The 27982-nt window shown below is 45.0% G+C and overlaps 1 protein-coding gene across 1 annotated transcript in view; it reads right to left on the reverse strand.

The window, feature by feature from the left end:
* Positions 1-27982, reverse strand: part of RAD21L1 (RAD21 cohesin complex component like 1) — a 1043689-nt gene that overhangs the window by 467506 nt on the left and 548201 nt on the right. The window contains exon 7 of the mRNA XM_069243305.1: positions 21961-22065. Coding sequence (XP_069099406.1) covers positions 21961-22065 — 105 coding nt within the window. The remainder of the gene's footprint in view (positions 1-21960; positions 22066-27982) is intronic.

Here is a 27982-nt window from a genome sequence, read left to right on the forward strand (position 1 = left end):
CACCTATCAGGAGGGGACTGTGACATCACCTATCTGCCCTGGCCACTTAGATGCTCCCAGGGGCTTCTGCCCACCTTGGATTCAAGATGGCAAAATCAAGTGGCCACCTGGAAGAGCTCTGGGCACCACTCCTGGGTGGTGATGGACAGAGGAGTGGTTACTCACCTTTCCATTGTCCAGTTTAGCATCAGAACAGGGACCGGGGGTCCCTGGATAGGTGCAAACCAGTTTATCCAAGGAGGGCACCAAATGTACCCTTCAAAGCATACTGGTGGCGTGGGGAGGCTACCCACCCAAGCCCATGTAACACCTATTTCCAAGGGGACAGGGTGTTGCCTCCTCTCCCAAAAGATATCCTTTGTTCTGCCTTCCCCTGATTGAGCTGGTCAAGCAGCAGGAGGGCAGAAACCCATCTGGACGGTGGCAGCAGTGCGGGCTGCTTTCAAAACCCTGAAAGACTGGTAGGAGTAATACTGGGGGGGTCCTCTGAGAAGCCCCAGAGTGCATGGAATCATACAACCAATACTGGCGACAGTATTGGGGTATGATTCCGACATGTGTGATACCAAACATGCCCAGGTTCGGAGTTACCACTGTGTACCTGGACACAGGTAGTGTGGTACACGGGTACAACGGCTTTCCCGCACTTATGAAGTCCTGTGTAAATTTAGCTGGAGTTCATAGGAGTACCTCTGCTCATGCAGGGGTGCCCTCACACACAGTTACCTGCACCCAGCCCTCTGGGAGGGCCTACCATAGGGGTGACTTACAGTGACCTGTAGTGAAAGGGTGCATGCACCTTTTCCTGCAGGCTGAAATGGCAAGCCGGTAGACACATTTTGCATGGGCTCCCATGGGTGGCACAATACATGATGCAGCCCATGGGGAACCCGTGGTGCCCCAATGCCCTGAGTAACTAAGTACCATATGCCAGGGACTTACATGGGGGCACCAGTATGCCAATAGTGGGGTGTGTGAAGTCCTAAGCAACCAAATTTAGAGGGAAAGAGCACAATCACTGGGGTCCTGGTTAGCAGGAGCCCAGTGAAAATAGTCAAAACACACTGACAGCAGGAAAAACGTGGGGGTAACCATGCCAAATGAGGGTACTTTCCTACAATTGCCGCTCAGTATACTGGAGAGCAAGGTGCTGTCCTATGCACAGTGCCCTCAGTGTGAGGAGTTGGTGACGGTGTCCTGGCGGGGACGGTAGAGGACTCGGGGGGTGGGGGGGGAGGAGAGAGATTTCATGGGGGAGGAGAGACCTGTAGGCTAATACACTAGTGAATACTAGGAGTCTCTGGGGCCAGACCCCTTCACAGGCTTCCAAGCCGTCTTGTCGACAGGAGATAACTGTCCCCTTGTAGATGAAGGAGAAGATGCTCCTGACATTGCAGCTGAAGGTCTATGTTCCGTGGATTTGGCTGCAGGTGAACCATGCCTCGACTTTGAGGAATTATTGACGCTGACAGAGGCCTCGTAGACAACGGAGGCTTCGTTGGTGAATGATGCTTCGACGTCAAACGACGTTCTATTGTTGACGGCCGAGAGTTTGAAAGTCTGTGTCTCGACGTCAAGTGTACCGGATGCCACCAACGCAGATAGAGTAGGGGGATGTATGCCTCAATGTCAAACAGCGTCCGATTGCCATCAATGGTGATACTGAAGGCTGTCTTGACAGACGACGGATGACATGTAATCATCAACACGGTCTTCGTCGTTGAGAGTTCCCTCAGATCAATAGGCTATGAATCGCCGTCAGCAGGGTCTCAGCACTAAAGTGCTGGTTCAGCGTCGACTGGTAAGAAACAGTCGACAGACTTCTCCGACGTACGTGTCGACAATTAATGACAACGTGCAACTTCTTTAGATGCCATGCCCCTCAATGTTTTGTGTGTTGCCATCGACAGAAGACCTTCTGGTGTTGAGTCTCGTGGTGTCGGTTGACGCCATTGATGCACTGACGACGATGGGTGTGCAGCCACTTCGACGTTGATGCTGATGCCGATAGGGAACAGATAAGCATTTTCCTACCTCTAGAAGTGGATCTTTCATGTCGTTTTTCAGTTGTTTGAGCTTCTGTCCTCGGAGACCTTTTCATGAGAAGTGGATCTGGACGCTCCTGATGTTGCTTTTTCTGCCTCCTACAGCCCATTGAGCCGAATCCTTTCTCTATCTTTTAAAGGTATCTTTGAAATGTGCTGGCAGTGTTTACTGGTCTCTGGTAGATGGGTGTCAGGCAGACACACGATGCAGACTGAGTGGGGGTCAGTCTGTGCTATCTTTTTGCCACACACTTGACAAAAAGAGATGGCATTTTTACCGGAAAAATAAGAAACTCCTCTCAGAAAAATAACTAATCTCACTCTAAACATGAAGACGTCGAATGAAGTTGTGAAAAAATATTAAAGTGGTAATTTTCTGATAAAACAGCAAGAAAATTAGAGCTCAAAGCTCCAGGATCCTCAATGTAGGAGCCGGAAAAAAGAAATAACCTGTCACCTAACTGTAACCTCACTCCCACCTCTGGGGCAGGATGGGATACAGGAGGTCCTGGAGGTCCTAAACGGATAGTGCCAGTACTCTGATTGGGCTTTAATGCAGCCTATTGGCTAACAATACCTGTATTTTCTTGCAGTTGTCTCTTCAATAAAGACTATATGATGGCACCTTTTGCTCTTTCTGATTTTCAGAAATGCAGGGGTCTGATAGTATGCTTAATAAAAAAGACCTTCATGTAAATTATGCATTTTTTGTCTTGAATATAGGCTGCATAAATGTATATATACACACGTTAATATTTATATATAGACGTTTCTAAAAATGTACATACAATTTTTTATGGTTTACACACACACATATATATATATATATATATATATATATATATAAAATGTCACTTACCCAGTGTACATCTGTTCGCGGCATGTTCCGCTGCAGATTCACACGCTGTGCATTATAGTTCTGCCATCTAGTGTTGGGCTCGGAATGTTACAAGTTGTTTTTCTTCGAAGAAGTGTTTTCAAGTCACAAGATCGAGTGACTCCTCATCTTCGGTTCCATTGCGCATGGGTATAACCTCCATCCTAGATTGTTTTCCCGCAGAGGATAAGGTAGAAGTGATAGAGTATATAGGTGAAAAAGAAAAGAGATGTCCATGCTAATGCAAATCTAAATATATATACATATGTACAAGTGTTAACTTAAACGACTACAGGCTCCCAGGGAGGTGGAGGGTGCATGTGAATCTGCAGGGGAACATGCCACAAACAGATGTACACTGCATAAGTGACATTTTCCGTTCAGTGGCATGTGTAGCTGCAGATACACATACTGTGCATAGACTACAAAGCTGTTTGTCCTCCCTTAAAAGCGCTGGTAAGCCTGTAGGAGTTGAAGTTGTTTGAAATAATGTTCTGAGTACAGCTTGACCTACTGTGGGGCTTGTTGTCTTGCTAAAACATCTACACAGTAGTGTTTAGTGAATGTATGTGGTGTTGACCAAGTAGCTGCTTTGCATATTTATTTCAGCCATTGGTATATTTCCTAAAAAAGCCATTGTAGCACCTTTTCTCCTCGTAGAATGTGCTTTAGGAGTAACTAAGAGTTGTCTTTTGGCTTTAACGTAGCATGTTTGGATACATCGGACAATCCATCTTGCTAACACTTGTTTTGATATGGGGTTACCTGTATGAGGTTTTTGGAAAGCTACGAGCAGTTGTTTAGTCTTTCTGAATGGTTTTGTTCTGTCTATATAGTACATTAGAGCTAATATATGTAAAGTTCTTTCTGCCACAGAATTTGGCTGTGGATAGAAGACTGGTAATTCTACTGTTTGGTTTATATGAAAAGGCGAGACGACCTTTGGCAAAAATGTGGGGTTTGTTCTTAGTACCACTTTATGCTTGTGTACCTATAAGAGTGGTTCTTCAATAGTGAAGGCTTGTATTTCGCTTACTCTTCATAGAGACGTAATTGCGACTAGGGAGGCAACCTTCCATGTTAAGAATTGCATTTGACATGAGTGCATAGGTTTAAATGGTGGGCCCATAAGTCGTGTAAGTATGTTTAATTTCCAAGAGGGAACTGGAGGCATTCTGGGTGGAATGATGCGTTTTAAACCTTCCATGAAAACTTTACTAACAGGAACTCTAAATAAAGAGCTGTGCTGTATCTTTTGTAAATATGGTGAAATTGCAGTAAGATGTATTTTTATAGAAGAGAATGCTAAATTTGTTTTTTGGTAATGAAGTAAATAGCATAAAATATTTTGTATTGATGCTGTAAGAGGAGCAATCTGCTTAGATTGACAATAATATACAAATCTTTTCCTTTCGTTAGCATAGCACTGTCTAGTAGTGGGTTTTCTTGCTTGCTTAATAACCTCCATACATTCTGATGGGAGTTGTAAATATCCAAATTCTATGACCTCAGGAGCCAAATCGCTAGATTGAGTGTTTTGGGATTTGGGTGCCTGATTTGTCCTTTGTTTTGTGTCAACAGATCTGGACGGTCTGGGAGTTTGGAGTGTGGTACTACAGACAGGTCTAACAATGTTGTGTACCACGATTGACGGGCCAACGTTGGCGCCATGAGTATCATATTGAGTGAGTTTTGACGCAACTTGTTGATTAGAAACGGAATGAGTGGGAGGGGGGAGGGGGAAAGCGTAAGCAAATATCCCTGACCAATTGATCCATAGAGCTTTGCCCTTGGATAGGGGATGTGGGTGTCTGGATGCAAAGTTTTGGCATTTTGCATTTTCGCTTGTGGTGAACAGATCTATGTTTGGTGTTCCCCATAGTTGAAAGTATTTTTGAAGTACTTGAGGGTGAATCTCCAATTCGTGTGTTTGTTGGGGATTTCTACTGAGAACATCTGTCAATTGGTTGTGTATCCCTGGAATGTATTGTGCTAACAGGTGAATTTGGTTGTGGATTGCCTATTTCCAAATTTTTGGGGCTAGAAGGGAGAGTTGGGATGAATGTGTCCCTCCCTGTTTGTTAAGGTAATACGTGGTTGTCATGTTGTCTGTTTCGATAAGGACATTCTTCTGTGTGAGAAAAGGTTGAAAAGCTGAGTGCTAGGAAGACAGCTAACTATTCTAAGTGATTTAAGTGTAGCTGTTTGTATTTGGCAAACCACTGTCCTTGAATGTTGTGATTGTTGAGGTGAGCTCCACAACCAATCACTGATGCATCTGTTGTAATTATGGTCTGAGGCACAGGGTCTTGAAATGGCCGCCCTTTGTTTAGATTTGTGGAATTCCACCACTTAAGGGACATGCATGTTTGGCAGTCTATCAACACTAGATCTTGAAGTTGACCGTGTGCCTGTGACCATTGTTGTGCAAGGCACTGTTGTAAGGGCTGCATGTTTAGTCTTGCGTGTGAAACAATTGCAATACAAGATGCCCTCATCCCTAAAATCTTCATGACAAATCTGACAGTGTACCGTTGATTTGTCTGTATCTGTGTGATTATATTTTGGAATGCTTGTATTCTTTGCGTATTTGGACATGCTAGCGTTTTTTGAGTATTTAGTATTATACCCAGATACTGTTGTATTTGTGCAGGTTGTAGATGTGACTTTTGATAATTTATTGAGAACCCCAGCGTGTGCAGGGTTTGTATTACGTAATGCATATGGTTTTGACACTGGGTTGGACTGATTTTATTAGCCAATCGTCTAGATATGGAAAGACATGTATATGTTGTCTTCTTAGGTAGGCTGCGACTACCGCTAGACACTTTGTGAATACCCTTGAAGCTGTTATTCTGAAGGGTAACACTTTAAACTGATAGTGCTTTCCTTGAATGACAAACCTGAGATATTTTCTGTGTGCAGGATGGATGGGTATATGAAAATATGCATCCCTGAGGTCGAACGTTGCCATGAAATCGTGTTTTTAGAGTAGTGGGATAACATCTTGTAGAGTTGCCATGTGAAAATGTTCTGACAGGATGTAAAGATTGAGGGTTCTGATATCTAATATTAGGATGAGGGTGCCATCTTTTTTGGGAATTAGGAAATATAGCGAATAAACTCCTGTCCCTATCTGAGCTTGTGGTACAGATTCTATTGCTTATTTGAGTAATAGAGATTGAACTTCTTACTGTAACAGATTGATGTGTTCTGTGGATAGTTTGTGTGACCTTGGTGGAATGTTTGGGGGAGTTTGTATCAATTCTAGACAATAGCCATTGGGGATAATTGATAGTACCCAATTGTCTGGTAATGTTTTGCCAATTTGCGTGGAACTTTTGTAGTCTTCCCCCAACAGGAGGTGTGTGGAGTGGAAGGGGATTAGACAAGTCACTGCTTAGGGTCCTGCAGAGGTTGCTTAGAGATCTGAAATTTCCCTCTATTTCTGGGATACTGCCCCCTATATGTGCCCTTAAAACCACCTGGTTGGTATTGTGGTTGGTAGGATGGTTTTGCCTGCGATATGGATGCCTCTACTGTTTGTGTTTGAAATCCACCTCTAAACTGAGGTTTCCGAAAGGATCCCCTGTATGGTGTGGAGTATAGTGCACCCATTGCTTTTGCGGTGTCTGAATCTTTGTGCAATTTCTCAATGGCTGTGTCAACTTCTGCGCCAAAAAGTTGTTTTTTATTGAATGGCATATTTAACACCGCTTGCTGTATTTCGGGTTTAAAGCCCGAGGACCTGAGCCATGCATGCCTTCTTATTGTTACTGCAGTGTTCACACTTCTCGCAGTGGTGTCTGCTGCGTCTAGGGCAGGTCGAATTTGATTATTCGTGATGGCTTGCCCTTCCTCCACTACTTGCTGTGCCCTTTTCTGATGTTCTTTGGGGAGATACTGAATTAGGTCTTGCATCTCATCCCAATGGGCCTTGTCAAATCTAGCTAACAGTGCTTGTGAGTTAGCTATCCTGCACTGATTAGCTGCTTGGGATGCAACTCTCTTTCCTGCCACATCAAACTTTCTGCTTTCTTTGTTTGGTGGGGGTGCATCTCCTGATGACTGGGAGTTTGCCCTTTTTCTGGCAGCGCTGACTACTACTGAATCTGAAGGAACTTGTGTTATGTAATCAGGATCAGAGGGAAGTGGTTTGTACTTTTTCTCTATCCTGGGCGTAAATATACATGCCTTAACTGGCTCATTAAATATTTGATCGGTGTGTTTTAACATGCCTGGGAGCATGGGGAGGCACTGGTATTTTGAATGTGTGGAGCAGGGGTTTATTAAACACAAAATCCTCCTCTAACGGTTCAGTGTACATGGTGACCCATGGTATGCTGCAGCCCTAGCTAAAACCTGATTGTACACAGTGCTATCCTCAGGTGGTGAAGTCTTAGAGGGATAGCTGTACGGGTCATTGCTAGGAATGGGATCTGGATCATAAAGATCCCATGGATCTACATTGTCCTGTTGTGAGTCAAAAGAGTGTGATGGTGACTGCACTGGTGTAGGACTGGTAGGAGGAGAGGTATGCAGGTGTGGAGAGGGAGGAGGAGAATGAGGAGAAAATTAAGGAGGTGGTGGTTTCTCCTTCGGCATTGGCACTTTAGCTGGAGACTGCATAGGGTCCAATTCCTCCTGAAAGGCTAGCTTTCTCTTAAGTTTCAGAGGAGGTGCTGTTAGGATTCTGCCAGTTTCTTTGTGAATATAAATCCTGGCTTGCCTTTTGTCCATTACTTCAAGTATTGGCCGTACTTGAGACTTCTCTTCTCTTTTTGTGGCTTTCTTTTAGTTTCTTTGAAAGTCCATGCTCCTCTGTGTAACCTGCCCTTTTCAGTGCCGAAGCCGGCTGTTTCGGTGTCGAAAAAGATGGTGCAGTGGATGTTCTCGGCTCCGAAAGGGATTTCCGAATTTTTGACTCCGAAAAATGGTGTTTGCTTGAGTCAGACAGAGCTTTTTATTGCCTCCCATGGTTTTGGAGGAGTGGCCTTTTTCGGCGCTGAACTAACAGTTTTGTCACCTGAAGTCTTTTTTTTGGGCCGAGCCAAGGCCTTCCGGCAGTGGCGTACCCAAGGCCTTATGTTTCTGTCTTTGTGATGGTACAGGGGCAGGCGTACTCACATGTTGTCCTGCCGTGACCGGTCTGTCTTCCTTGGATTCCTGTTCGGAGTCAGAACCTCGAACGGAGATTGATGTCTGCATGATTTCTTCCTCCTCCACATCGAGATGTTCAGAGCTTCTGGACACCATCTCGAGTCTTCATGCCCCCGTCTCGAAGAGTCTTTTTGGAACGGAAGGATCGACAGGCCTCACAATTTTCTTCCTGATGATCTGGGGAAAGGCAAAGATTACAGACAAGATGTTGGTCTGTGTAAGGATATTTTGCATGGCACTGAGGACAGAACTGGAATATAGTCCGATCCATGAGGCTTCCACGCGGTCGGCCCAACTAGGCCAGAGTTGGGCGCGCGCGCCCCCCGAAGGGCGAGTAGAACTGTCTTCTCTGACAGTACTGATGTGTTGATGGAAGATGTAAACCCGATCGGTACAATACCGCCGAAAATAAAGTGTTTTCAAAGTATTCCAAATCGAACTTTAGGAGTGAAAGGAAACACGTCCGAACCAGACGGCGGAAAGAAAACAATCTAAGATAGAGTCAATGCCCATGCAAGAGGAGGAGTCACTCGATCTCGAGACTCGAAAACACTTCTTTGAAGAAAAACAACTTGTAACATTCCGAGCCCAACACTAGATGGCAGAAGTATAATGCACAGCATGGGTATCTGCAGCTACACATGCCAAACATACTATGCGCTCGGGGGTCCCCGCGCATGGGCGGGAATGTTCAGTGCTTATGAATATTGATGAGGATCCCCTGGATGAGAAGTTGGCAGACAGAGTGCATGGACTTATTGTGCTCAGCTGACATTGTGTGCCTTCAAGAGACATGGTATACTGGGGGGTTCTCTTGTTCTAGATGGCTATGCTTCGTTTACTATACCTGTCCTGCCATCACCTCATGTGAGAGCTAAGGGTGAGCTGGCCACTTTTATCAAACATGAATTTGAAATGTAAAACGGATAAAGTCGTCATACCCTCATACTCTATCTTGGGCATGCTATTGACCTTTGCAAATCAGCTGAAGGTTTTAGTTGTTTATGTCTATCTCTCATCCCGGGAGGAGCATGCCATTGTGAGCGTGTTGGTCCAGCTTTTTGGCAACACCGTTGCCAGCTCACTCGTGTTTACAACGCTTCTTTTGATGGGAGACCTCAACTTAGACTCCTGTCCTGATTGTTATTTGTGTAAGGGTTCACCTCATGATGGCGACTTGGAGGTGTGAGATCAGGCACATCTGAAACATACTCCCTTAGGTGACCGGTTCAACACCTTGTTTGTAGATCACACAACTGTGAATCTTTTTAATTGGTGAGACATTAATAAAGAGCTGTAGATACCCACCTTTATGGGGACAAACACTAGCTCCATTATTGATTACATTTATGGTTTCCAACTGTTTATCTGCATTATTAATCAATTTTAAGGTAGTTTGGCACTTGATCAGTGATCACAACACTCTTCTGGCTTAGTTTAGGTTATCCGCATCTACATTTGAGCCGGATGACTTTCTTTTGGAACTGGTTCTCACTATAGATCTGGGGTGAAGACTTAAGAGGGCCAAGATGGTCCAGGCAGATTTTCATTCTGCTCTCCTCTCATGTTGTTAACAGGACTTTAGCATGTGTCCAGATTATGGGGCCTCTCATTGCAACATCCTGCTGATTTTTTATAATATCTCTGCTTATATTAATTCTGCCCTTACTGACCCCGTGCAACTTACGCTGCACAACGGATTAGTTACATACCTGTAAATCCTAGTTCTCTTCCAGGGGTATCCTCATCAAAGTCATAAACATTGAATATTCCCGCCCTTGTGCGGGGACCCCGGAGCATATATATATAAAATACATACATATTATCATGTGTAAAACAGCAATGCAGGCTATAATCATAAATAGGCTAAAATGCTTTATTTCTATGCAAGTTTTTTTTTTTTTTTTTTTTTTATATTATAAAATCACAATAGATCATAAATATCTACCTAAGCCCCAAAAACTGGACTTAGGGAAGTAAACAGCAGTAAATATCAGAGAAAAATAGAAAAAACCACATTGAAAAACAATGAAGCATTCTTAGCCAATAGGCTGCATGCAGGTTAACACAGGAGAACCATAAAAACTTTGGCACCGTGCCTTTAAGACCCTGAGCACCTCCAGTATCCCACCATGCCTCAGGGGTGAAGGGAAGGTGACAGTTGGTTCACAGTTAGGTCAGTACTTTTTTACGGTGACAATCTGTGTAACTGATCAGAAAGATAATCTGTCCTGCACTTCTAGGAGACTTAAGTCCGGGGAGGAGGGTGGGTTGTTTATGACTTTGATGAGGATACCCCTGGAAGAGAACTAGGATTTACAGGTAAGTAACTAATCCTTCTCTTCCAGGGGATCCTCATCAATAGTCATAAACATTGAATAGATTAGCAAGCCCATCCCTAAACTCTGCGGACTGTCCGAAAGAAGTGCAGGAAAGAATACATATTCATGCAAATAGATTTCTAAGAGAGGCCTGCCCCACCTGGGCATCCGCTCTTGCATCCGAGTCTAAACAGTAATGCTTAGTAAAGGTATGCACAGACTTCCATGTAGCAGCCTTACAAATCTCGGAAATTGGTACATTGTTAAGGAGGGCAGCAGTAGCCGCTTTTCCCCTTGTGGAATGCGCTTTTGGCCTAGCCAGTAATTGCTTATTAGCCAGTTGGAAAGTGTTAACAATACAAGACACAATCCATCTTGATATAGTTCGTTTAGACGCTGCCTCTCCTGTTCTTAAATGACCATAATTCAGAAACAAATGGTTAGAATGTCTAATCGGTTTTGTTTTGTCCAAATAGAATTTCAGCACTCTTTTTAAGTCTAAAGAATGCAATGCTTTCTCAGCCGGAGTCTCCGGATTGGGAAAGAAAGTCGGTAAAGATATAGTCTGATTGATATGGAATTCTGACACCACCTTCGGAAGGAAAGATGGGTGAGTTCGCAGAACCACTCTATTATCGTGAAAAACCGTGTACGGTTCTCTGCAAGACAGAGCCTGAATTTCGCTGACCCTCCTCGCTGAAGTAATGGCCACCAAAAAAGCCGTCTTCCACGTAAGGTGCTGTAAAGAGGCCTTGTGGATAGGTTCAAAGGGAGGGCCCATAAGTTTTGACAGGACTACATTCAGTTCCCATGGAGGAGAAGGTCTCCGAATGGGAGGAAAAACCTTTTTCAAGCCTTCTAAAAAATCCTTGACTACAGGTATCGTAAAGAAGGATTCCTGAGAAGGCGACTTACGATACGCTGTAATTGCAGACAAATGAACCTTAATAGAAGATACCTGCAGACCAGACTTCGCCAGATGAAGTAAATAGGATAGTATGACGTCCTCCTGAGCTCGTATGGGATTTATACCTTGTTGAGAGCACCAGATGTAAAATCTCTTCCACTTAAAAGCGTAAGAACGCCGCGTGGAAGGTCGTTTTGACTCTTTCAAGATGCTCATGCACTCCTGTGAGAGCCCTAGGTGCCCATACTGTAGGAATTCAGGAGCCATGCTGTCAAGCTCAGAGAGGGAAGGTTGGGATGTAGGATTCTGCCTTCCATTCTGCTCAGGAGATCCGGTCTGCACGGCAACCTCCTGTGAGGTCTTTCCGATAAGTTGAGTAGGTCCGTGTACCAGAATTGGCGGGGCCATTGTGGCGCTATCAGAATCATTCTGGTTCTGGAGTTGTAAAATTTGTTGATTACTGCCGGTATGAGGGGAATCGGTGGAAAGGCGTAGAGAAATGTCCCTGACCAGTTGATCAACAGGGCATTCCCTTGAGATCCCGGACGGCAGAACCTGGACGCGAAGTCTGGGCATTTCTTGTTTGTTTCGTCTGCAAAGAGATCCAACTGAGGTCGACCCCATTGATCGAAGATGTCCTCGACGACTTCGTCGTGTAGCACCCAGTCGTGCGCGTCTTCCAGATGTCTGCTCAGGAAATCTGCCTCTACGTTTTGCTGACCTGGCAGGTGTACCGCTGTGATAGACATTCCCCTGGCCAGGAGCCAATGCCATATCGTTTGGGATTCTCGAGACAGAGGTAGTGATCTTGTTCCCCCCTGTTTGTTCAGGTAATACATTGTGGTTGTATTGTCTGTCTGAATTAGGATAGATTTCCCCTGAACCAATGGAGAGAAAGATTTGAGAGCCAGATGGACTGCTCTGAGTTCCAGAAGATTTATGTGATAGTTCTTTTCCTTGTCGGACCACAGACCCTGAGCTTGGAAGGAACCCAGATGAGCACCCCAACCCTGAAGAGACGCATCCGTTACCAGAGTGTCGACTGGAATTGTCTGATGAAACGGAGAACCTATCGACAGGTGAGGTCTGTGCATCCACCATTGTAGTGATTGAAAAGCCACTGCTGGTAGTCGAACTCTGTCCTCCCAGTGACCAGTCTTTTGGCTCCAATTGTTCTCTAATGCCTCCTGAAGGGGCCCCATGCGTAGCCTGGCATTCGGGACAATGAAGATGCATGAAGCCATGGAGCCCAGAAGCGATGTCACCTGACGAGCTGTAGGTGCATCGCCTGTTAATAGATGTTGACACTTCCTGTGGATTGATAAAAGTCGGTCCTCCGAAGGATACACTCTTTGGAGCTCTGTGTTTAGTATCGCTCCCAGGTAGTGGAGGTTTTGTGTTGGAATCAAGTTTGACTTGTCGTGGTTGATTTGAAGACCTAGAGACTCGAAAGTTCTTAGAACGATATCTCGATGTTTTGTCGCCTGATCCGGAGATGAGGCCTTCACTAGCCAGTCGTCCAGGTAGGGGTAGACGAATATTTTTTGTCTTCGAAGGTGTGCCGCTACCACTGCTACACATTTTGAAAAGACTCGGGGTGCAGACTTCAGGCCGAATGGAAGGACTCTGAATTGGTAGTGCTGTGACGCTATCTGGAAACGTAAAAATTTCCGATGTTTGGTTGCTATTGGGATGTGAAAATATGCATCCTGTAGGTCGATGGAGCACATCCAGTCTCCCTGATGCAGTTGCGGGACAATCTGGTGAAGGGCTAGCATCCTGAACTTTTGTTTTCTTATGTACTTGTTCAGGAGCCGTAAGTCCAGAATTGGTCTGAAGAGGCCCTGTTGACCTTTTTTCGCCACCAGAAAGTAACGGGAGTACACCCCTTTTCCTTTTTGTGCCGGAGGAACCTTTTCTACAGCTTTCTTTTGTAGGAGTGCGAGAACTTCCTTGCGTAGCAGGCTGAGATGAGAAGGAAAACACCTTGCTGGCGGCAAGTGTGGAGGAGGTTTTTTGAAAAGGAGAGAATAGCCATGTTCGACAATATTGAGCACCCATTTGTCTTTTGTGATTGAGTGCCACTCGCGAAGATGATGCGTAACACTTCCCCCCACCGGAGTGGTGCACAGTGCTGAGGGAAGCAATGCCTCATTGCTTTGATGGTGTCTTTGCTGTAGACTGTTGAGGTCTACTTGACCCTCTGTCTCTTGTGGGTCTACGTGCCTGAAACAGGGGACGTCCCTGTCGTTGTTGTGGCCTTTGAGACCAGTGAGGGGTTTGAACCCTCTGCTGGAATGGTCGTCTGTCATACGGCCTGTACCTCCGCCTGAAGTCTTTTTTACGTTCCAGGCCCACTGCCCTCATCGTGTCGACTTCCGTTTTCATTCGGGCCATCTCTTCATCCGCGTGGGTACCGAACAACGAACTCCCGCTGAATGGGAGGTTCAAAATGCGCTGCTGTGCTTCCTGTTTCAGACCCGTGAGCCGTAGCCAGGAAGACCTCCTAGCGCAGATTCCGTGCGCATACCCATGCGCAGCCAAATCCGCCCCATCCGCCGCCGCGCTGATGACCTGGTTAGATACTAGGCCCCCTTCCTGCAAGATTTCCTGGAAGTCCTGTCTATCTTCCCTGGGCAACTTTTCTGTAAATCTGTGGAGTGAGTCCCACAGAGAGCGGTCATATCTGCCCAGAAGTGCTGAGGCGCTGGAGACCTTCATAACAGATGCCGCCGTACCGCACATCTTTCTCCCCAGAGAGTCTAGGTGTCTGCTCTCCTTATCCGGGGGGACTGTGGAAGATGATGCCACAGAGTGTGTTTTTCTGGCTGCGGCTAAGATCACAGAGTCCGGTGGCGGATCCTTCCGCAGGAATAAAGGATCTTGTTCCGGAGCTTTGTATTTCTTTTGAATCCTAGCCGGGGCAGACTTGAGAGTGGCTGGAGACAGAAAAGTGTCCATAGTCGGTTGCAGCAAACCCGGTACTAGTGGCAGCAGTTTTCTTGAGACTGATCTGTGTTGTAGGGTCTCAAAGATAACTGAGGATGAGGTGGCCGGCTCCGGTACCTCAATATTTAGCTTCTGCGCTCCCCTTAGAAGAACCTCATTAAAAGTGGTGATATCATCCACCGGGGAAATTCTAGCAGGTGGAGAATCTGTGAGTGTGGGGGAGTAGCGCCCCACAGACGATCCTGAAGAAGACCAAGAAGGTGATCTTCTGCGTGGTGTTCGTGACCTGGTTCTCCTTCGGGAACGGGACCTGCTCCGAGAGGCTGTAGCAGAGTGTGCAGGTCTTGTGGTCGGCTGACGAGAAGCAGAACGAGCCCGTCCTGCTCTAGCTGTAGGCGATGGCGTTCTTGGTAATGAGGCAGTAGGAGAATACATCCTCGAGTATTGTGAATCCGGGGATGCTGTGATGGGAGAAACATGCCCTGATGCACTCCTTATAGAGACCACCGGTGAGGGAGCTTTGTCCGCTGGCTCTACTGCCTGTGACACAGCTGAAGGTTGTGTCGACGTCGATTGCATCCTCGACGTCGAAGGTTGCGATGGCTGGTCTGCTCTCGACGTCGAAGGTCTTGACGTCGGAGGTCTTGCCGTCGAGTGTCTTGACGCCGATCGCGGGACCTGGACCTACTCGCCGTCGTGTGTCTCGACGTTGAGTGGCGAGTGGTCGACGGCGGATGTTCATGCCGTCGAGGTGTTTTTGGTGTCGTGTCCTTCGACGCCAAGGGGTGAGACGTTCTCAACGGCGAACGGGAGCGCCGGAGATGACTCGACGCCGAACGGCGGCCTGCCGTCGACGGAGATGTACCCCTGTGTCCATGCTTCGACGTTTTGTCCCTCGACGTCGCTCTGGTCGCCGTCGACGGCGATCTATGCCGGTGAGACGGTGGTGCCGATGACGTCGCTGGAGAACAAACAGGTACAATCCTACCTGTCGACGTCGATCGGGCCATTCCTTCTGCTGTAGGTCTGGGAAGTGAAGAGGATGTTGACTTTTTCCTCTCCTGAAGCCCATGTAGCCTGATCTTCTCTCTGTCTTTGAGAGTCCTCCTTGACATGTTCTTACAATACTTGCAGGTGTCAGGACAGTGACTCTGTGGCAGGCAGACAATACACAGAGAGTGTGGGTCTGACTGGGCTTTCTTCTTCCCACAAGAGGGACATTTTACAAAAAGAGATGGCATTTTTCTGTCAGAAAAAACCTTCCTAGCTCAGACAAAGATGTTACTTGTCGAGTGAAAAGTGAAAAAACGCTTTTTTAAAGAATTTTTCTGAGGAAAACTCAGAAAAACTGAGAGCTCAATGCTCCAGGATCCTCTCAGAAGAAGCCGGAAAAAAGAACTGACCTAACTGTGAACCAACTGTCACCTTCCCTTCACCCCTGAGGCATGGTGGGATACTGGAGGTGCTCAGGGTCTTAAAGGCACGGTGCCAAAGTTTTTATGGTTCTCCTGTGTTAACCTGCATGCAGCCTATTGGCTAAGAATGCTTCATTGTTTTTCAATGTGGTTTTTTCTATTTTTCTCTGATATTTACTGCTGTTTACTTCCCTAAGTCCAGTTTTTGGGGCTTAGGTAGATATTTATGATCTATTGTGATTTTATAATATAAAAAAAAAAAAAAAAAAAAAAACTTGCATAGAAATAAAGCATTTTAGCCTATTTATGATTATAGCCTGCATTGCTGTTTTACACATGATAATATGTATGTATTTTATATATATATGCTCCGGGGTCCCCGCACAAGGGCGGGAATATTCAATGTTTATGACTATTGATGAGGATCCCCTGGAAGAGAACTATTAGATGGTTTAATAAAGCAAGCTCCAAGGCTCACAGGGTGCTGATGGCCGCTCTGCACATACAGCCCGGGACAGGGAGGAAGTGAGGAATGATGGTGGGTTATCGCATGGCTCGCTCAGAGAGGAAGAAGACTGTTCTTTTTTTTTTCTCCATTGATTAAGTGAGCGTGCAGGCACTGACCATGTCCCCTCTGGCGTGGCTGGACCATTTTGGGGGCCATTTATGACCTCAAGCCTAGCCAGGATTCTATGCCTGTTAAGTGAGTGTCACCCGATCTTATTTTCAATGGGAGGAGGTTAGGAAAGCCATTCTTGGAGGGCAAGACTCCGGGCCCAGATGGTATCCGGGGGGATTTATTTAAATTCAAGGATGATCTATGAGCCCTATTTTAACACAGCCCTTGACTGTCGGGGGAAGGGGTATTGGGTGACTCCCATTCATCAGGAAGCATTCCATTATTTTTCAGATCGTTAAGAAAGGTAATAGTTGTGACCCAGCTTGCTTCCGCCCTATCTCAGTGGTGGATAGTGAGACTAAGGTGTTGGAAAGGTATTTGCTGGATCGCCTCCCCCACCTGGGCCAAAGACAACAATGTCCTTTCAGAAGTCCAATATAGTTTTAGGGCTGAACGGTGCACGGTTGACCAGACCCTGAATCCTTACATGTTGGTCGTGAAGTACACCAGGGTGAAGGGAGGGGCAGTTCATCTGGCCTTTGTGGACCTAAGCTCTGCCTTAGAAAGAGTAAATAGAGATAAGCTATGGGCCGTGCTTGAGGCTATGGGGGTCGAGCCGTCCCTGCTTTCTCCTTTTTGCACACCTTACATGAGGAGCTTAGTTGCCTCTGTTAGACATGGGCTAGATGGGGAATGCACCCAGCCCCTGAAGCTGAAGAGAGGGTGCAGCAGGGATGTGTCCTGGCTCCCTTCCTCTTTACTCTTTATATTAACAGCCTTGAGACAGCCCTCTTAGATTCTGGAGTGGAAGTACCGATTGCAGGTGGTCACCCTCTACCTGTTCTCCTATATGACGATGACACTGTACTTTTGTCATGTACGGCCAAGGGCCTACACCATCTCCTCAGCTATTTTGTCACCTTCATGGATGGGCTTGATCTCACCACTAATTACTCTAAATCCCATGTTATGGTGGTGGGCCCAAGGAATACTAGATCTAAAAGATTCTCGATTAAGGTCCAGCTTACTTAGAGGGTGGATCATTTCTCATATTTAGGGGTTCTATGAAACTCTAGACTCTCCTGGCAACATTGCTAAAGAAAAACACCATCAGGTTTAACTCTGCTATTGATGGGGGTCAATGTCTTTGCTAGGCGGTTGGGACATACTCATGTGGAAGCAATGTTAAGAGTTTTTGGGGCTTAGTGTGTCACAATGGCGTGTTATTAATGTGACATCTGAGGTTACATGTCGTCCTCACTGCTACAGGTCGTTGAGTATTCTTTCTTGAGAGGCCTTCTCAATGTCCACCAGCGCACACTCTGAGATGCTTCATGAGGAAGTGGGTCCAGGGTACATTTCCAACCTGATTGAACTGCGCCCCCTGTTACTCAGGTAGTGCATCTGGGTGAAGAAGGACCTGTCTTTTAACAGGCTTATCTTATGTGACTGCTTGGCCCTTGATAACATGTCTCATATTCCGTGGCTTTCAAATATTAATGGTACCTTAACTTCTCTGGGCCGTCCCAAGCTTTTTGCAAAACCCAGGGTGCATAGTAAGGAGAAATATTCCATGGCTAAAGAGGTCCTTTTCTACCTGGGCGGCTACAAATGGAGAGGCTATGGCCCTTCATAGTCACAGCTTAAAAGACTGAGCAGTGCCTGTGCACAACTGCATGGGACCAATCAAGATTAGGTTGAGGCAAAGCCGGCTAGGAGTCAGACATGACAATGAGTTACAGCTCCTACTCCGGCACCACTGGCGTTGGAAGCATGTCAAAAATTCATAGCATGGCCTCTCAAACAGCTTTGACTTGAAGCAACATCACTGATGGGCCCTTAGATTTCTTCTGTTCACTTACTCAGAGACGGACCTTGAAGATGGTCTGCCACTGGAACGACTTCAGGAACGGGAGTAGGTCTGCACTCTCAACTTTGACCTAGAGGATGACCGGCATGGAGCCTTCCAGTGCTTCACCACAGAGCTTCCCTGTAAGGAAATGGCTCCCAGTTGCAGTTACCCCCCCACTTTGTGCCTGATACTGATGCGGACTTAACTGGGAAGTGTGCTGGGACCCTGATAACCAGGCCCCAGCACCAGTGTTCTTTCACCTAAAATGTGCCATTGTTTCCACAATTGGCACACATATAAGTCCCTTGTAAAAGGTACCAGTGGTATCAAAGGCCCTGTGAACAGGGAAGGTCCCTAAGGGCTGAAGCATATGTTGTGCCACCCTAAGGGACCCATCACCTAACACATGCACACTGCCACTGCAGATTGTGTGTGTTGGTGGGGAGAAAAAGGCAAAGTCGACATGGCATCCCCCTCAGGATGCCATGCACACAAAATACTGCCTGTGGCATAGGTAAGTCACCCCTCTAGCAGGCCTTACAGTCCTAAGGCAGTGTGCACTATACCACAGGTGAGGGCATAGCTGCATGAGCAATATGTCCCTACAGTGTCTAAGTCTATTCTTAGACATTGTAAGTACAGTTGTGGCAATATTAAGTATATGGTCTGGGAGTTTGTCAAAAACAAACTCCACAGCTCCATAATGGCTACACTGAATACTGGGAAGTTTGGTATCAAACTTATCAGAATAATAAACCCACACTGATGCAAGTGTTGGATTTATTAAACAATGCACACAGAGGGCATCTTAGAGATGCCCCCTGTATTTTACCCAATTGTTCAGTGCAGGACTGACTGGTCTGTGCCAGTCTGCTGCTGAGAGACTAGTTTCTGACCCCATGTGGTGAGGGCCTTTGTGCTCTCTGAGGACAGAAACAAAAGCCTGCTCTGGGTGGAGGTGCTTCACACCTCCCCCCTGCAGGAACTGTAACACCTAGCAGTGAGCCTCAAAGGCTCAGGCTTCGTGTTACAATGTCCCAGGGCACTCCAGCTAGTGGAGATGCCCGCCCCCTGGACACAGCCCCCACTTTTGACGGCAAGTCCAGGGGAGATAATGAGAAAAACAAGGAGTCACCACCCACCAGTCAAGACAGCCCCTAAGGTGTCCTGAGCTGAGGTGACCCCTCCCTTTAGAAATCCTCCATGTTGATTTTGGAGGATTCCCCCAATAGGAATAGGGATGTGCCCCCCCTCCCCTCAGGGAGGAGGCACAAAGAGGGCGTAGCCACCCTCAAGGATAGTAGCCATTGGCTACTGCCCTCCCAGACCTAAACACACCCTTAAATTGTATTTAGGGGCTCCCCAGAACCTAGAAAACTAGATTCCTGCAACCTAAAGAAGAAGGACTGCTGACCTGAAGCCCTGAAGTGAAGACGGAGACGACAACTGATTTTGCCCCAGCCCCACCGGTCTGTCTCCCTACTTCGACGAAAACTGCAACAGCGACACATCCAACAGGGACCAGCGACCTCTGAAGCCTCAGAGGACTACCCTGCATCTAAAGGACCAACAAGCTCCCGAGAACAGCGGCCCTGTTCAACAAACTGCAACTTTCTGCAACAAAGAAGCAACTTTAAAGACCCCACGTTTCTCGCCGGAAGCGTGAGACTTTCCACTCTGCACCTGACGCCCCGGCTCGACCTGCAGAAAACAAACACCTCAGGGAGGACTCCCCGGCGTCTGCTAGCCCCTGAGTAGCCAGAGTTGACCCCCCTGAGCCCCCACAGCGACGCCTGCAGATGAAATCCAGAGGCTCCCCCTGACCGCGACTGCCTGTAACAAGGGCCCCTACACTGCACCTGCAGCCCCCAGGACCTGAAGGAACCAAACTCTAGCTGGCATGGTAGCAAAATGTCATTTTGATTTAAGGTTGAAGTGGTTTCTTTGGTGCAAGCCACAACAAAAGATATACAACAAGAAGGCAGATTCACTTCAATCGATTCCATCATAGCAACATTTTTGGGTTACAGAGCCAGTATTCTGAGCTATAGTTATTTTGGACTCACTGTTTAAACTGTTTGTGCCCAGGAGAACAGTATAGTTTGAGAGTTGTGGGGAATTACCAGATACTTTTTAATGGAAGGGTGGATACCCAGACGACTTCTTGACCTCCGAGATACATCAGTGCTATTCTGCTCCTTGCAAGGTTCTTGAATATATGAGAATAGAAGTGGAAGTTGTGATAGTGGTGCCTTATTGGAGGTTGGGGTCTTGATTCATGCAGTTCAGTTTTGTAGCCATTGCTCCGGATGGGTTACAAAACAAAGACCAATGCATTCCACTTTTCTTTCGTGGTTACAGCATATAGTATTTGGTAGTCTGAATAGAAGTTTTAAGTACAAAGGCTAGAGAGATTAACAGTTCGGCAAGGGAGCCTAGGCCCTACAGCCGACCAGAACCACTCCTACTAAACCATGCTTATACACATCACTGGTGAAATATCAGACAGCTTCTAGGGTGGGTGTGATCTAGTTTTGTGTTCCCCCGTTGTGGATTCTACATTTTTTACTGGCAGTAAAATCATAATTGTCCAAGCATTGTCATGCTGATAAAACAGTGGGTGATAGTTTGACTCTGATTAGCCTTGGTGTGGGCTTCAGATGTTAAAGCCCTGAGAATCGTATTACTTAATCCTCCCAAAAAAATGTCATATTGACAATTTTGTAGGAATCTCAGACTGAAACCACAGAAGAGACAACAGTGATATTTCCAAAGATAAGGTGATTCTTTTGATGGCGGGATTTAAATTTGTGGTCTAGTGAGTGTTTTCTCACAAATATTCATAATCTCATCATTGTGCACTGCTGAATGTAATGCTTTTGAAGGCTGGCTCTCTTCTGTAAACAAATCTTTTAGCTTCTCAACTTGGTTTTAAGGTGTACTTTAGAGGCTGTACTGATGTTCTCTGTATTTAAGCCCTATAAGTACAGAGTTGTATGTGTGTAAAATGCCCAGATAGCAGAACAACGTTCACATAAGTCTATTGCAGGATCAGCCTGGAAAGGCCATAAATCATCCAGCTTGATCCCAGGTAAGCAGAGTAGGGTTTCAATGACCATGCTGTAGTCAATAGTGGCGGATCCAATGCATCAACTGATATATGGTCCGGCTGAACTTGGGTGGTGGCAAGGGGAATATCATTATAGGACAGCTGTAGAGCAGCAATCTGGGTGCCTCAGTGTATATTTGCTAACCAATATAGGCTGCAGTCGGAGATCTACTAGTAGTCGAAGCAAGCAGATCTGGGATGTATTTCTTGGAAGTAGGTGCTGGCGGTGGTATAATGCTTGCATTACTGACATTTCATTTTGTGATGCAATAATTTGGCAGTGGACAGCTGTGGTATGCACTGAACATATAAATAATGTGGCAATGGTTTGTACCCCTTTACACTCAGTATTCTCTTTTCCATAATTTTCTTAACAATCCTGCCTGATGATAGACCGTGTGAAATGGTGATTCAATGGATTCTACACAAAAGTAGTAGTCGTTTAGACTCTTTTTCTATGACTTGTATCACTTGGGCAGTGGCCATCAATGATGCCAACACAAAGAAAAAATGAAACCCTGTGAGACCAAACTTACTTAGGGCAACATCATGCCTCTTGAACAGTAATGTAGTCAAAAACTAAGAAACGGGGCAAGGAAGAGATTGCAAACGAATGGATAAAACTGGTAGGTGAACAGGCATTATTTTAATTTTCAATAAGCACACTACAACAAAAGTAGGGAACATCAAAATAATTTCTTACTACCCAAGGCATTGTTGTTATCCTCAGTAGGTACAGGTGGTAAAGGAATCTCTTTGCTCATATCTATGTCTTCCATCAATGTATCCTGTTCAGCATTCAACAAATTATCTGAAAGAGAATAAATGTTAAGGAAAATTAAATAAATATAAAAGCGTCAAAATGCTTTACATTTCAAACTAGTTTAGCCCTTTCAGGTGAAAGTTACCTCTGTGGTGACTCTTTAAACCTTGGTCCTTCATTTGGAGTCACTTAGGATTAGTAATGCAGTATTTCAGCAGCAATAACGACCAACACTCAGGGATCTATAATCTTGATGTGCGGGAAAATCTAGGTTTTTCAAGTCTGTTTGGAAAAACTGGGAATTACCTTTGGAATCGGCGCTTCCATGCCAATCCTGCAGCTTTTTCCACAGTTATCAGATTGCCTCTTCCACAATTCACCTTGTTGACCATAGGTGAAAAAAAAAACAGGATTGCGTGTTCCCACAAAATGCATTATCACAATTAGGCATGTTACTCTAATTTCTGGCCTATTCAGGAATACCTCTCAAGAATGAGAATCTTAGTCCAAACCAAAGGCTTTTATCTCAGTATTTACTCAAAGTGGTTATTCTGACACCTTTGGCAGAACAGAAATGGATTTTATATCTGTTTAATACAGAGCTTTCATATGGGAGTACTGCATACACATACAGGACACATATTCATCTCAACTTATATGCATCTTCACCACTTCCACACCACTTGACAATTATCTGTGTGCTCTGACCAGTTTCAGAGGTATCAGTAGATACTGAAAATAGGAAACAGCTTACATACCAAGCTAAATGAGTTATATAGTGGTAACTTTACCTTACTCTTACACCCTGGATCTCTGCCATTGTTCAACTTCTTCAGTAGATTCCACAGCAACATTGAAACAAAAAGGGAAGTAGAGAAATAAGGCACTATTATAAAGCAGCGTAGCCTAGGCTTACAAGTTACAAAAAACCTCAAGGAAAACTGCTCGAGTCTTTCTGCCACATGATGCAAAGAGACAGCAGAATGCTTTTGGGATAATCCGCACAGCCATTCAGCAGATACCTCACACCATCTCAGAGAAGCAAACTTAGGTCTGCTGAAGTGTACCCTCACATCGGAGGGCTGATGGACCCCAATGCAGAGCAAAGCTATGGCTAATATAATTTTTATCCATGAGACTAAAGTGACCTTGCGTGCCACTCTGTTGGCATCAAAAGGTCACAGAAAAGAAGGTCGAAAACTGCTCTATTGTGAATACTCAGAAACAGACGTCCATACTAAACTGAATGTGTTTTCTTTTAAATAAACCTGAACCTTGTCTCTCAGTATAGTGGTAAAGTCTGCATGTTTAGAATGACAATAAAAGCAATTGCAGGATGGGTCTGAAAGCTAGATGAAACCCAATCAGCTCTAGTATTTTTATGTGACAAGCTTGACCCCTGATGAACTACTTCCCCAGCAACTTCAATGTATCCATACAGACTAACAATCTTCCCGTAAGGAATTCATTACTAAAGACTGGGCAAGTGACTTCTAGAATGGAACCTTTTATGCATGTTTCTCTTCAGGCATCATCGGGCAGAGACAACTGCTATTCTGTTTTCCAAGTTTGCTGTTCGCTGGCAGTATTAATCCTCCACTCAATCTTAGCAAGGCATCAAGTAAAGTCTTGCTTGGAAAATGCATACAGCTAACACCTAAAGATCCCAAAAAATGTGATCCCTCATTGGATGAGCGGTCATCTAGAACTGAAGGCATATATGGTTTATGGAAGGCAGTCTGTTCAAATAAGGAAACACTTGGCATTGTTATAGCCAAAATGTAATTGGTATTACAGAGAAGTATGCTATGATGACCTGTCTGAGATGATCTGTACAACTAAATTATGAATCTTTATTGCTTTCAGGTCATGTGCCACCTTCTGCTGTATGGTGGGTTGACCAGTCAATATCAAAAGCACAAATGGCTCAGAATGCCTCCTCTACAGAGGAATGCTGTGAGCATTACAGCACACGTGCAAAGCTTCTTCTAGTATGCCTGTGTTTCTTGCTGATCTAAAATGAATTAAACAAATAAAAAGGTATGTGTTTCTTATAGGTGTTCTGTAAATCTATAGCACACATTCATTTCCCCCTTGGCAGATCTGATATAGCAGCATCACCCTCTTAAATTCATCTTTTTCAAACTTATGTTTGCGATTGTGGATCCAGCATAGGTCTAAATTCTGATTTTAACCCTTTTTCTTGTCGAATAACCAGATGCCTTTGTTTTACTGGGATATTGGCATACTCTTGACCGCATTCTCTTAACTAAGACTGGAATCTCCAAGATTAGCTGGTCAAAAAAAACAAAAACAAGCTTTGATATCTGTATTGAATGTTAGGTTGAAAAGAAAAACTTATCTTCTTTAAGAGTCATTCTCCAGCGTTCGTATCTTTCAAAGCTTCATGTGATTGAATCATTGAATCATCATTGAAGCGGAAGTTCTTCTGTAACTAACGTAGCAGTAAACGACACTGCCTGCCTGGGCCCAAACACTGCCTCTTTACTAACACATTAAACTCATTGCAAAAAGCCCAAACTTCAGCCAATGAGGTGGGAGTACTCCTTGCCTCCCTCCTCCCAGGGGTCTTCACACCTCAGATTTCTTAGCTCAGGAGTGGAGTATAAATATAAATGAAATGCCTCTATTTGGGAAAGAGGCCAGGATGTATGTGAATCTATGAAAGCTAACAACACTAGAGAACTACTTTTGTAGGTAAGTAACTTCTTTAGTCTCCAGCACGGGATCATTCATAGATTCACATGCTTAAATCAAAATAGTATTACCAATTTAAATATATAACATCAAGAGGAAGGCGGGATAAAATACATAAGCTCACCTTGTTTGAAAAGAAGTTATAGAAGCACTTGACCGACTGCCATGTCTTTGCCTACTTCTGCTTCCAATTAGAAGTACTTTGTGAAGGCTTGCTTGTTTCTCCATGTTGCTGCTCGACAAATACCTAAAAGAGGTACATATGCGTACAGTGCTGATGATGTATCCTAACCTCTAGTGGATGGGCTTTTGACTTGGCAACACAAAGTCTTTCTGATTCCTGTGGCAAAAACTATCTTTACAACAACCCTTTGGTAAATCCGTTGCTTTGAGAGACTGACAATCCTTGAACTGCTTAGTTCTGATTAATTAGAATTAAGACATTTTCTGACATCAAGCAAATGCAACACTCTTTGGAGAGTTAGGTGTTTTCCAAGAAATCTTTCAGGACAACACTTTCAATCAGATGAAAATAAGTTGGGATTTCGGTAGGAATAACACATAATGTATAAAATCAAGTACATAATGCGCAAAACTATGGAGTCTGGTGCCCTAAATTAGACTAACCCTAGAGACAAAAAGGTCAATAAGAACAGTCATATCGATACCCAACTGAATGGGTCCTATGATATATTATCTATGACTGCACCGTTGAGTGTGGCGGGGGTTTTGGACTAAGTGGGGGGAGTTGATTTAAACGTTCCTAATTCAATGTGTATTCTGAACATTGGTGACAAGGCTGTTGTTACAACTAAGTAACTTATGACTTTAATTTTAATTGAATGACTGTTTGGATTAGTATTGAAGTTTAAATAACAATATGCAATGTGTGATCAGTCAAGCTTGTTGAAATGTCATTAAAGATTTTTTTTTTTAGATTATTCAAGTTAGGTGATTCTCTTCCAAACCCATGTAGTGATCATCGTCAGACATGTCCACTCTAATAGGTGGTTTAAGAACAGCCAAGGATTGCTGGAGTGATGGACATGATTGAGGTGGCGTTGTTAAGAAATGCTTCAAGGGTGAAGATATCAACATAATTAAGGTACTGGAGACTTTTTGACAGAAGGACGCAGATGAGGTTGAGGAGCCGGTTGTGACAGAAATCTTGTACAGTATTCGGTCATCAAAAGTCGCAGTTCTGTAATCTGGGTCCATTGCGCTCCCTATCATTATACGCTGGTCGTAATCCTCACAGTCTCATAGGGAGACAAAATGCCTGTCATATACCACTAACCTGTTTTTATCAGTTTGTGATGGATAATTAGGATGTAAATGTTACGATAGGTTTTGTAAAGAGTATGTTTGCTTTTCTTTTGTGTCCTGACATTTGATCCTAATTTGACCTGGACTGTATGCTGTATGGGCCATCGGGATCCGAATCATCCTCTGCTTCGGTATCCAGCAGCGTAGTTGGTGGCAGTAGAAGGATTTTGCTCTGTGGTGTGTTACAGGCACAAGTTTTCTTACCCATACTCTAGGACTTTAGATAGGCCTTCGTAGTTGACAGTAATGTCAAAAATGCCATCATGGACAGTAATGTGAACTGGCCGGTTCTCTATGAATTTGTGGTTGCCATGTTTATTGGTCAATGGGTTTGTCTACAAATGAGTTGTGTGATGTCATTAATGGGCCTACCAGAAAGGTTTTTTTTTTTGGGCTCAACACCAGTGGTTACATCTTCCCTTCAGCTTTTCCCATCACCAAAGTGTCGATGGCAGAAGTAATATGCCGCGCTGTCGACAGTGAGACCTTTTTTGTCAGAGGAGAAATAAGAGGAAGTATGGGTGTAGAAGCGTTCTTTTTGCGTGATTTGCTCAAGTTAAGTTCTATTAATCTTTTTCAGCACCTTTTTAAGGCTCTTCATGTGGTTCCCCAGAGAACAATTCTGCAGGCACTATTTTTCTGTTGAAACCAGAGGAGTCTCTGGCTTGCTTTTTTTTCTCCATAGACCTATGGGAGATGGGCTCAGACTCTTGTCTAGAGGAGGAGTGTTCAGCATCTTTGGTCTTCTGTAAAACCTGCGCCCCAGCAGGCCCTGGTGCAGTAAAACATCTCCACAGCGCATGATCAGCACCCCGCTGCACCTATAAAGGCTGCTCTCAGCGAGCTTCACAGCCCACATAGGCACTCATCCCCAACACCTGTCCACTACTGTGCACACTGCTGTGGAAGTCTTTTCAGATCTGCAAATGATGGCTTGCTTTAATGGTGGAGAGGAAAAAACATAGGGTAACAAAATAAATTTCTAATGGAAAACTTTCCCAGTGCGCAAGAATCAATGTCTCATCACTAAATCCATGCTGTGGTTAAGATGCTGGTTCATGTGTTTCAACATGTGTATTTCAACATGGTCCTTCTTTCTTTCTGGTCTACTGGGACAATGCCACCAACACCTTCAGGGTAAGAAACCACAAAAAAAAAAAAAAAAAAAAAAACAGTTAAGAATCCCTCCCAGGGACAGAGAATTCTGTTCCTGGCTAGCCTTATAGCCCGTCACCACTTTGTAAGCATGCTTTAGATACAGGGATAGTATATCCATTGCTGTGCCACCTCCTAAACATCCCGCAACTGTCATTCTCTTTTGTTTGGCTCTTGTCCGTTAATAGGGCATCTGGTCCTCCTTGGGATTCAATCATCCCTTAGTTCAACTTTCAATGTTATGTTTTAGGATCTGGGTCCCTTCTCTCTTTCAACCCTTTTGTATGTGTTGGCTTAGTCTCCACCCCTTTTCTCACTGGTTATCCTTCCCTTTCCAAGTGGCTTTCGGTCTGGACCTTCAGAATGTCAGGACTATTACCTGCAATCAGCCAGAGCCCTCAGAGACTTACACCCAGCTGCCCCAGCGCAATTTTACTCCTGGTATGCCAGCTCCCTCAGGAACTTTAACTACAATACCTACCTCCTCAGTGCACAAATGGCCAATGAAGAGCATAAAACTGTGCCCATACACCAAATCACCACGAACAGAGGGAATGATGAACACCCCCTTTAAGTACAAGCAGGGACACAGATGGAGCACCACAGAAGCACTGACGCTTAGACCTCAAGGGCCTGCAGGCAGCTTAGAGGGGGGCAGACTCCCAACATTAAGACTGCTCCAGACCAGCATAAGATAAGATAACCAAGACCACTTTGCAGCTGCCCAGGCCGATAGGACTTTAGTACTTCTTGGATTACAGACTTG

This window comes from Pleurodeles waltl, chromosome 7 (genome assembly GCF_031143425.1).
Source record: "Pleurodeles waltl isolate 20211129_DDA chromosome 7, aPleWal1.hap1.20221129, whole genome shotgun sequence".
NCBI lineage: Eukaryota > Metazoa > Chordata > Amphibia > Caudata > Salamandridae > Pleurodeles > Pleurodeles waltl.